General features: G+C 38.6%; 1 protein-coding gene across 7 annotated transcripts in view; it reads left to right on the top strand.

Moving 5' to 3' along the window:
• The window catches only part of FLI1 (Fli-1 proto-oncogene, ETS transcription factor), a 166920-nt gene that overhangs the window by 119460 nt on the left and 35295 nt on the right, over window positions 1–12165 (top strand). For all 7 annotated transcript variants that reach the window (XM_020963779.2, XM_020963778.2, XM_020963782.2 and 4 more), the window contains one exon: window positions 4155–4223. In XM_020963779.2, coding sequence (XP_020819438.1) covers window positions 4155–4223 — 69 coding nt within the window. The remainder of the gene's footprint in view (window positions 1–4154; window positions 4224–12165) is intronic.

The raw sequence follows: 12165 nt of genomic DNA, 5'->3' as shown, positions 1-12165 counted from the left end.
ACTCCCCAACAAGGAGACTCTTACTTCACTTTGTAGCTCTGTTCCTATGGAACTGACTGCCTCCAAACATGGCAAATGAAAACTCTGTTTCCATGGAATCAGTGACTGATGTTAGGTTGGCTTTGCCTGTAGTTCTACCAACAAACTGGTTTATCTTCCTTCCTGTCACATGGAAGACCTGGAAAAATCCATCTCAGTGTTATCTTATACAATGATGAACATGTATTAAGTGTCTACTCTATATAAAGCATGGTACTCAAAACTGGAGGAAGAATCTCATACTCAAAGCCCTTCCAATTTGTTAGGGGCTATTAAGAAAAGCTTGTTTCCGACTGGCATAGCCTTTTGGAACTCAGGGTCATCTTCACACCATGATAAGGCATGAGAACAGGGCTTTAGTAGAGGATTGCCATTAAGTAAGACTCGCTCACTTAAATGAGATCTTAATATAGTAGGGTAGCACAACATAGCCACAAATAATTGCAAGGCAAAATTGTAATATCCTTGAAGGCAGAGACCATGTGGGGGGGGGGTGCTTTCTTTGTTTCCCTAGTGCCAAGGTCTACGTGAGTTGATGCAAACTTAGGTGACTTCAATACAAGTAGAATGCTCAGAATGATGGAAATTACAATCTTGGTGTTGTTTTCTGTCTTGGAGTATTATGATCAGTTCTGGGAGCTACATTTTAAATATCTCCAGATAAATACCAACATGCTGGTGAATAGACTCAAAACCATACCACACAAGGAAGGGTTGAAATGTTTAGCTGAAGAAGAGAAGACACGGTAGATATAATAACAGTCTTCTGTTACAGATGTTGTCAAGTGAAGGGGGAAGAAAGGGATAAGCATTTATAAAGCACCTATTAGGTGCCAGGCATTAACCTACACACTTTATAAATATTATCTCATTTGATCCTCATAACAATGCTGGGAGGTAGGTACTGTTATTATCCCCATTCTTCAGTTGAGGAAAACTGAAGCAAGCTGAAGTTAAGTGACTTGCCCAGGGTCTCACAGCTAGTAAGTGTTGGGTGGAATTTGAATTCAGGTCTTCCTGACTCTAGGCCTAGTGTTCTCTCTACTGCATCTACTAGTAATTCAAGCAGGCAAGAATTGTACAGGATGAGAAGAGTAATAAAGGGGCTACAGTCTACATTAGAGAAAGGAGTACCACCAGTGACATCACTGAGGTAGCAAAAGAATGCATATGGAAATGTAATCAGACTTATTCTGCCTGATCTCAGAGAGAAAAAGTAGGACCAAGTTATAGAGAGTCACTTTTTGAGTCACTAGAAGGAGGGAGCTAGAACTGTCCAAACTAGAATTGATTTCCTCAGGGGGCAGCAAATTTTCCATCACTGGAAGTGTTCAAAGAAAGGCTGAATGACTATTTCTCAGAGATACTGTAGTGGACTTGTGATTCAAATAGGGATGGGTCTAAATGAGCTCTCGGATTCTGTGATTGAAATTGTTTTTATTGGTGGGGTCTTTGGTAGCCTAGGGATTCAGTAATACATCAATGCTGAGCCAAATTCCATGAGAAATTTCCCAGCATAATGAGCCTCAAATAATACCCATGGAATGCATGTACAGGCACAGATTTGGAAAATACCATCAGGGTGGGCTCCAGTGGGAATCCTACAACTTCTTAGCAAGGTCATCTAAGAAAAGACAGTATTGTGCCTCCCTGGCCCCCATGAACTTGTTAGACAAGGATTAGGAGGAGGCAACACTAGTTTTTCAGGAAGAAGGCTAAAACACTCTTACCTCCCCCACTAGCCTTTACAGGAAAGGCAATCTTTCTAAGAGTGAAACTTGAACCAAAAATAGTCTTTAGGGCAAAATCCTTTTCTTAGGTAACCATGAAATATGTATTTCATGCAAGCTTTAGGGAGGTCAAAAAACTCTTTCTCTCAGTGCTTTCTGAGAGCTTCCTGTGGAATTCACATATGCCCAAAGAAAAATTTTCACTAAGGGGGAAATCTAATAAATATGGTTTATCTAAGCTTTGTGCTCTTTGCTAAATCTACGCTAATGATGAAGGCAGTTTTTTCCTCAGAGACCGTCATTTTTCTTTATTTACTTCAGCAGTGAAGTTTTGAAAGTTCTAGGGAAAAAGAAGCAGGGAGAAAAAGACTTAGACCAAAAGGAGGCAAGAATTCTTGGTTCTATTCTTGATTCTTTTTATTTGCTTCTGTAAGGAACCTCCAGGTCCATTTCTGTACCATTCTTCCAGCTAGTAAGGTTCTTTCTTATTACAGTGGTGCTTCTTGATAATGCTGATGCTGGCACAGGGAGGAAGAAGGTCTAACATACAAAGATAGGCTGACTAACCCATTGGCCTTTTATTGGCTGCTGTTATCATTATTTACTCCCATTACTGCAATCATTCTGCAATCTCATCCAGGCTGGTAGTCCCTTCCTGTCCATCTTACGAGACCCTTGTCCCTGTCTTCCTCTAATTCCACCGCAGAGGGTCTACCCTACGTGCTGGAGGCCTTCTTTTCATTCTCTTGATGTTCCATAGATGACATTAGTCATCCCACACTTTTGTGGTGATCTTTCCATTCATACCTTTCTTTGAGGGCAACTACCTCATCTGCACAGTTCCTACATGGTAAATGGCTACAGCATGCTCACTACCACCATGCCTCTCCAGTGCCCTTTGGGTGATCCTCTGTTAATATAGCTCTTTATTATTATTCAGGGGACAGCATTCTGTCTTTGTATCGGTGTAAGAATGCCATATTATGATAGACTTCTGCTATACTGTAATTGTGTTCATTTTATTGAGAAAGGAAACAATTGAGTATACCTCATAGACAGTCTTCCCCTTCCCTAAACTGAAAAAATAGCTTTGACTTATACAAGTCTTCTTTTCACCTTTCTGTTCCTCATTCACAGTGGATAGAGTGTTGAACTTGGAGTCAGAAACATCCAAGTTCAAATCTAACCTCAGATACTTATTAGCTGTGTGACCATGGGCAAGTGTCTTTTAACCTTTGCCCCAGTTTCCTCATTTGTAAAACAGGGATAATAATAGCACCTACTTAACAGGTTTTTTGAAGGCAATTAGGTAATATTTTAAAAGCACTTTGCAAACTTTAAAGTGTTATATATAAATGCTAACTATTATTAAGTAGCATTCATTTAAGGAGGGGGCTACATACTGAGCAGTTAGTTAAATCTCTTTAATCTCCTCTCATATTCTAAAACTGTTTTAATTCTTGATTCTTTTCTCTAAATACACAATCATCAGCCTGTGGCTAGCAGATGTAGAATTGCTGTTTTCTTACCTGTTCACAACCTGAGACAAAAAAGAAAAGTTTTGCCAACATCCTATTCTATGTACTAAAGTTCTAATTCCTAAGTGTATATCTTCCAACCATCATAAGCCAAGAAAAGATTGCTCAGAAATGCCTTCTTGGTCTTAAAAAAACACATTATGTTCTTCGTAGAGCAGTGATTCCCAGCCCTGGTCTTACAACATTTCCACATTCTCCAAGGATATCCCCAAATTCTCCAGAACTGATCAAAATAAAATTATTTCAGATTCACTTTAATGGACAAAATAAATGTATGTCATGCTTTAAAACGTCAAGAATCTGTGATCTTGTTGGAGAAAGAGAGGAGAAGCTACAAATTTTAAGCAAGCATTATGGTAATGCCACTACCAGTCATAAGTACACCAGTGGGAAAGAAAAGTTACTGCTTACTACAATTTGACATTCTCTCTTGAAGAAGTCAATGAGGTAATGAGAAAGCCACCATATATGAGTTTACCCCTCATCCTCCATTCTAGTCTCCTCAGCACCTAGCCATCATGCCCCTGGAATGGCCACATATTAAAAGGGCCTGGTATTTTGTGAATTTAGTCTTTCTTCTAAGGACCTCAGAATTATGATCATTGCTATAAACACCTTCTCACGGTGTAGAGACTTTAGCCCCACTCTCAATAAACGTGGGAGCCAAATAACATCCATGAACATTCCAATACCAAGCCTGAATAACTGCTCTAACTGTAATTCATAAAAGGCAGCATGAATACAGCTCCACATTAATGATTACAAAATAGTTACTTAATTAACTTTGTCTCAGTATAGTCTATCTGAATAGTCTATCATTTATAATTTTGTTTCTCCATCTCTACAGGTAGCTCACTGCTAGCATATAATACTCCCTCCCATACAGACCAGTCCTCAAGACTGACTGCCAAGGAAGGTAAGTTAGCTTTTTTTTTCTTTTTTGTGTGCAACACAGAATTTGGTGAAGTGTCACAAAGAGTGTGGAGCTACCAGTTTGTAATCTAGTCTTTGACCGTATTTTCTTCATCTATAGAGCAATTCCCTACTTGTGTCAGTAGCTGTGAAAATGCAATGTGGGAGGCTTTGAATTACTTTAGTGGCAATGTGCTAAAAAGTTATAACATGGATATATCATTCAATGCAAGATTTCTTTTCTCTATGGAATTAAAACATTTTTATAACAAGTTGAAGTCATGTTAAGCTAATTTTTAAAAGTTCTTCCTCCTCTCTACCAAAAACAAGAATATAAAGTGATTTTTTTGCCCCTTGGGAAAATGGAAAATATCAAGGCTGCCTTTCTATGTCTTTATCTCTGATCCTTTCCTTTCTGTCTCCTTCCCAGGCTGTCTTTCTTGAACAGATAACAAAATAGAATTGAGTATATGTTTTATTATTTGTTATATTTAGGATGGTATAGTAAATAAATATTCCATTTTCTGGGCTATACACTGGCCATGAATAGGTGATAGAATCTACCATGGCCTTAGGTGAAGTGAGTTCTGTGACTCAGATTGAAGCTTCTCTATTATCTTTGGGGATAAGGAAAAGCTATGGCCAGAAAATTCCCATGACTTTCAAGGCCCAAAACTTAATAGAATGAGTCAGAGCTCAATACCTGGATGTAGCTTGCTAAAATAATAGACCTGAGGCAGATATCATATCTAAAATGGATACAGGGTCCATACCAGCATGAATGGAGTGAGAAAAAAAGATGACATCCAGGGTGAGACTGTAGATCTTTGATACCAAGATAAATGTCAGGATTATAAATTAAACATAGAGTTTCCTCATTTGGTACAGTTGGATTTCTTTAGAGGTGGGCATATTCATTTTAGGACAATTATATGATGCTGACCCTACCCTCCAGTTCTCTAAATTTGTGACAGCTGGAATGCTCCCATCACCATTGCTCATGCCATTTTCCATAGTGAACTACTGTCTCCAAATGGTGGAAGCAAAGTGCTAGAAGAGACTTTACTAAAAGGATTCCATATCATGCAGAGCAGAGGGTCTTGACCTGGCTTTAATGGACTTAGGGTTCCATAGATAGATTAAGGTTACTTGTGCACTTGAATGGGAAAAAATTAAATCTTTCACCTTACTAAACTCAATTTACTTTTGTGATTCTGTGTATTTCATTTTATGTACTTAAAAATGCCATTCTGAAAAGGGGTCCACAGGTGTCATCAGACTGCCAAAGGGATCCATGACACAAAAACACTTAAGAGCTCCTGACTTAAGAAGCCAGTCTGGGGGTCAGAAGTGCTACAGCTCCGAATGGGCTCAGGCTTGTGAGAAAAGCTAAGGCCAATAAGAAGTGGTAGTATTTTTTTTTTGGTTTGTTTTTAGCTAATAGTGGGGGAAGGAGGATGAATGGAATAGACAAGTAGAGAAGATAATAATAATTATTGGCAGAAAGAAGGCAGAGATGTTCAATTATTAAAGATCAGTAAACATGTAGCAAAGGGATCACTAAGAACTGGCTTCATCAAGAACAAGTCATGACAAACTAACTTCATTTCCTTTTTCACAGGTTATTAAATTAATAGATCAGAAGAATGTTGTCTTCATAACTTACCTAGATTATTATAAAGTATTTAATAAAGTATCTCATTATAGTCTTATAGAAAACAGGCAGAGAGATGGGATAGATGATAGTATAATTAAATTCATTGAGACTTGGTCAAATGACCAAATTCAAAGAATATTTATTAATGGTACAATGTCAACTTAGAAATTGTTCTCCATTGTTATGCCCTTGGGTTCAATGCTTGGCCCTATGCTGCTTAATATCTTTATCAGTGACTTGGATAAAGGCACAGGTGGTATTTCAAATTTGCAGAATACATAGGGCTGGGAGGGATGGCTAACAAACTGGTTGACAGTCAGAATCCAAAAAATGTTGAACACTAGAAGGTTGGATCCAGTGTAAAAAGATAAGAAAAGGGAGGAGGAGGAGAAATAGAAGGAAGAGAATGAGATAGAAGAGGAATAGGAGAAAGAGAAGAAAAAGAAGAAGAAGAAGCATTTATATTGTATTTTGAAATTTGCAAAGCACTTTGCACTCATAATCTCATTTGAGCCTCTCAACAACCTTTTGAGATAGGAGCTATGATTATCCCCATTTTACAGATGAAGATAATGAGTCCGAGAGAAATTAAGCAACTTGCCCAGAGTTATACAGCCAAGAAGTATTTTGATAGGCTTTGAACTCGGGTCTTCCTGACTCCAATTCCAGGGCTCTATCCACTATGCCATTTAACTGCAAGTTGAAATTTAATAGGAATAAATGAGTTCATTTGCTTTTTTTTTTTAATTAACCTTATAAGTCAAAGACTGGAAAGGCATCAAGGATTCCCACATGTGAAGGCCAGAAAAAAGATCTGGGATTTTAGTGAACTATAAGCACAATTTTAGTCAATAGTGTGATTTTGGCAGTCAAAAAAAAAGTTACTGTAGTCTTGCCCTACAGTGAAAGAGGCACAGTATTCAGAATGAGGGTGATGATAATCTTGCCATTTGTAGTCTGCCCTGGTCAGACCATGACTGGAATACTGCGTTCATTTATGTATACCACAACGTGGGAGGGATGTTGATGGACTGAAGCGTATCCAGAGGAGGACAGTTAGAATAACGAAGAGCTTCATGCTATATGAAGATCATCTAGCCTGGAGAAGACTCAAGGAAGATGTGCTAACCATGGACAAATATGTGAAATGTTGTTGTGCAGAAGAAGGATTAGACTTGTCCTATTTTGACCCAGGGGGCACGGCTAGGAGCAATGTTTGGAAACTACAAATAAATATATTTAGAACTGATAAAAGGGGAAGGAAAGGGAAAAAAGGGGGGTAAAGACATTTGCAGGATAACTTTATTACATATTTAAAAGGAATAGCAAGTTGTACATAATAGATTTGCAGTTTCATGCACAATCATCTTTTTTATTATACTACATTAAGGAAATGCTTGTTTTATTCCATAAATTAAAAATAAAAAAATAAAAATTGAAAAGAAAAGCAATTAGAGCTATCTAAAGCAGAATGGGCTGCCTCAAAAATTGGTAAGTTAAGGCTAGACAGTCACTCTTCAGATATATTGTAGTCGGAATAGCATAGTCCAGGTATGCATTGGTTTACATGGCCCCTAAGGGACCTCCCAATTCTGACATTCTGTGAAACCAAATGACCTGGATTCTTCTAGTCCCATTTCTGCCACTGTGCAGTGATGGAACATTGCACAAGTTACTCAGCATCTACTTCAATTTTCTCACTTGTAAAATTAGGCTATGATCGCTCCCCTTCTAGCCCTGAAATACTAAGATTCTATTTCCAACCACCTCATTTTAGAAATAATGAAACTGGGGCCCAGAGATGTCAAATTACTTGCCCAAAGACATGAACCTATTGTGTAGATTTATAATCCCTGTCCTTCAATTATTTTTAAATGAATTTTTTTGAAAAAGCAATATAAAATATTATATTAAGTTGCTCTGATTTAGGCAAGACTTGTCTTCACTTTTAAAAAAAATTGAATGAAGCCTGTAATTAATGTCATTTTCAAGCCTACCTATACTTTTTCCCTTTTAAATAATTTTCATTTTAAGAGGCAACCAATTTGGGGACCAATGTAAGTATGTGGAACCCACACAATACAAAAAGTTTACCCATTGTACCTTTCAGAGGCACACTTTTTTCTCCAAATCTAACACTGAATTTTTCACATATCAAAGGTGGAGGCTGCATTAAATCACATTTGGCTGTTTGACCTGAATTTCCATTGAGCACTACATCAAAGGGTCTGAGTTTACAGGTACCTCTGACAGCAGCAAGCCTAAAATTGAGTAATTTCCTTAGAAGAGCCAGTAGGGGGCGTTTCTATAATTTTTTTCTGCAATTATGTAAAACATTTCCATATTAGTTATTTCGTACAAGAAAACTCAAATAAAAGAAAAAAAAGAAATAATGTGAAAAATAGCATGCTTTAGTCTTTTTCAATCAATATCAGTTCTTTCTCTGGAGGAGGATAGTATGCTTCATCATTAATCCTTTGGGATTGTCTTGGATCATTGTATTGCTGAGAATAGCTAAGTCATTCACGATTCTTCATCAAACAATATTGCTGTTACTGTGTACAACATTCTCTTGATTCCATTCACGTCACTATGCATCAGTTCATGTAAATCTTTCCAGATTTTTCTGGAATCATCCTGTTTGTCATTTCTTACAGCATAATACCATTCCATTACAATTATATACCACAGTTTGTTTAGCCATTCCCCAACTGATAGCCATCCCTTTTTTTCCAATTCTCAGCCACCAGAAAAAAAAAAGCTGCTATAAATATTTTTGTAGAAATAGGTCCTTTTCTCTCTTTTTTGGATGTCTTTGGGATATAGACTTAGCAGTGGTATTGCTGGATCAAAGGTATACATAGTTAGCCCTTTGGACATAGTTTCAAATTACTCTCCAGAATGGTTGGATCAGTTCAGAATTCCACCAACAGCGCATTAGTGTCTCAGTCTTCCCACATCCCCTCCAACATCCAGCATTTTCCATTTTTGTCATATTAGCCACTCTGATAAGTGGGAGGTGGTACCTCAGAGTTGTTTTAATTTGCATTTCTCTGATCAGTAGTGATTAAAGGCATTTTTTCACGCGTCACTGGGTTTTTAATTATACTACAGAGTCAAAAAGTCACCTTATCTGGGATAGAATATGTCAGTGACCACATCCTTTAGTACACTTTCAGGAATCCTAGCTCCCAATCTACTCCTCCATCTGCTGGATCATATTTTCTTCCCCACCTCAAGTGTAATATTCATGCTGTTGGGATTTATACTAACAGCTCACATTCACTGGGTAGCAACCCCCTCTCATGAGATGAATGGCCTGCAGGACCATCCAGTATCCAAGCAAATGAGCCTATTCTGCACTCATTCAGGTTGTACCAGGGCATTTATCTCTCAACATCAGCTCTGCCCTCTGGAGAGATGATTAATTCTGTGCTTTGCAGGTGCATCTTTTGTCCCCAGTAAAACCCTCCACTTGAGCCCTTTGCTCCCCCATCCCTTCCTCCTCCTGAGGTGGTCTCAGTCTGCTTGAACAAGGCATCAGGAAGGGAAACAAAGTACATTAGCAAGACAAAGCTAACCCAGTTCCTCTCTCAGCTCTAATAGCTACCTTAAAAAATGAAAGAAAACCTGAATGTAACCTTGGCTTTGGCGTGCTTGAAAAATACATGAACACACACACACACACACACACACACGCACGCCCACAAACAAACACAAGGAGCTCGCCTGAGCTCATGAAGGGCTTTTCTATCTTCCTTCCCGTCTATGTGTGTACCCATCGTCTGCCCTGCCTTTCTTCTTCTCTCAAAGGGCAGGTGCTGGCATCGAGCACAAAGCAAAGGAGTTGAGAGATGGTGTTTATTAATGATTTTTCACTGTGTGGATCAAATTGGAATGCCTTTTTATTATTTAAAAGGGCCCAATCTTCCCTTCAGCAGTCTCTGCACAGGCTGACTACTATCTGAAGGGTCAAAGTGCCTAGGAAGCAAGGCTGGATCCATAAGAATGAGTTTACAAAGGGGTCTGAACCTACTTAAGTTAAATATTCTATAGGCACGGATTAGATCCCAGTAGGTTGGTTATGATCCCTGTTACAGCAAGTAGTCTGGGCTAAGACACAAGATGAATTAGGGTGGGAAGGTATTGTAACCAAAGTAAAATTATAACCAGATGCCAGAGACTAAATGGCTTCCATGATAACTCCAAGCTTGTGCCTGTTGACTGGCTTCTTCCGAAAACACCTAGACGTAGAGTTTGAGCATAGAAAACATTTTTCTCCCACCGTAGTTGTCTATTCCTGCCCCCTTTCCACCCACTTTCTCCATTTAATGCTGCAGCTGTCCTTTCCTGAGACAATTTGTTTCTCTACATTGCCCAACATACAGGTATAGATTGCATCATAATAAACATAGTCAATGCTATTCCCAACAGCCAGCCTCTTTAGCTAATGTGGGTGTTTCACTGCAACAGAGGACATAGAACACTGGACTTAGAGGCAGGAGAACCTCTGAATGAATTTCACCTCAAACACTTACTTAGCTATATGGCCCCAGGCAAGTTGCTTCACCTGAGACTCAGTTTCCTCATTTGTAAAACTGGAATAAAAACAATAGCACCCGTTTTACAAGGTTGTTATGAAGATAAAGTAACAATGTAAGGTAAAATATTTTATAAAGCTTAAAACCATGTAAATGGCTTTAAGCTATCATTATTATGATTCTTATCAGATTGGTCAGTGGCAACCCATACAGGCCAACATGGTCTTCCTTGGGATCCTTTATGAATACCATGTAAAGCTATGATTTGAGCCTGTCTATATCATTCAGGTAAACTAGAAAGGAGGAAATAAGACCTAAACAAACTCACAAATAACTCAGAGATAACAAACTTCTACCACAAAGGCAATTAAGCCAGGATCTTCCTGGTCCAAAATGGAACTGTGAGACCAATTAATATATTGAAGAAAATGTTGGATTGAGGGGTAGGAGGGAGAACTTGAAGTCTCCTGATGCATTCCTTTCATCTGTCAGGTTATCTCATATCTTCATTATGTCTGTTCTGCGCAGACATGGCCACTGGGCACTCACCAGACACTAGACTTTGAACAGAACACAGTTTCTTTCCAGTCGAAACCTCTCTGCCCTTAGTGTTTCATTCAGAATCTGTTTAAATATTTCCAAGTGTCCAAAAGACCCAAGATACTAAACTCTGGTTTATTAGCTCCTAAAACTCATAAAGCCCCCTTCTGCCCATTCAGCACTTAGCCTCATTGCTATGGCGTGGAAAGCCTTTCCTGGGTTGACTGCTGGAAGCGCTTCTCTGCCAAACATTTGGACACGTCTTTAGAAAGAGGAATCTATAGCAATTTCCTATATTTGATTGAACAAATTGTTGGCATATATCTGTAAATATTTAAAGAAAAAAACACTCCCATTACTGTCTCCATTATCATAAGATTTAATTCAACTAACATTTATTAAGCACCTACTATGTGTCAGCCACAATGCTAAGCACTAGGGATGTAAAGAAAAATATGGAACAGACTTTGTCTCCAAGGAGTTTACCTTGTATTGGGGAGGATACAACAGGTACATGTGTAAGTAAAATATAAATAATGTACAAAGTCACGCCAAGTAGAGAGAGAGAGAGAAAATGTGCTAATAATGGGAATTTGGGGAGGTAGGAGGTTGGGATGGGGTGGGGAGAGAGATTGGGAAAGACTGGCTGTAAAAGGTAGCATTTACACTGTGCTTTGCAGGAAGCTAGGGATTCTGTTTGGTGGAGATGAGGACAGATTACATTCCAGGCAGAAGATACCATGTGCATAAAGATGTGGAGACAGAAGAGAAAAAGCTGTGTACAGGGAAACAGCAGTTCTGAAGGAGATGCTAGTGGCAGAATTATTCTGTTCAAGATCGCTAAAGGCTAGGTGCCTTCTCAGTTCAAAGATTCAGAGTGTCACAGTATTTCCTATCACCATCATCATCACATCATTGCCATCATCACCATCATCATTATCATCATTATCATCATCATCATCACCATCACCATCATTATCACCATCGTCATCATCATTATCATCATCACCATCACTCACAGCTACTGAGCACCATTAATCTGTGTTAAAATATTGGGTTTTTTATCTTTGCTGTGAGATGAGGAAAGTGAGTTTGTTAAACCTCCAAGAAGCTGAAAGGTAAAATGAGTTGCAATCAATTAGTTGTGACCTTGGGCCACTTAATCTCTTAGTCCTCAGTTAGCTCATCTGTAAGACGAGGGGTCTGAA

This window comes from Phascolarctos cinereus, unplaced genomic scaffold, assembly GCF_003287225.1.
Source record: "Phascolarctos cinereus isolate Bilbo 61053 unplaced genomic scaffold, phaCin_HiC Scaffold_726;HRSCAF=1367, whole genome shotgun sequence".
NCBI lineage: Eukaryota > Metazoa > Chordata > Mammalia > Diprotodontia > Phascolarctidae > Phascolarctos > Phascolarctos cinereus.
Note: the sequence above shows the minus strand (reverse complement) of the source record. Positions and strands in the feature narration are given on the sequence as shown.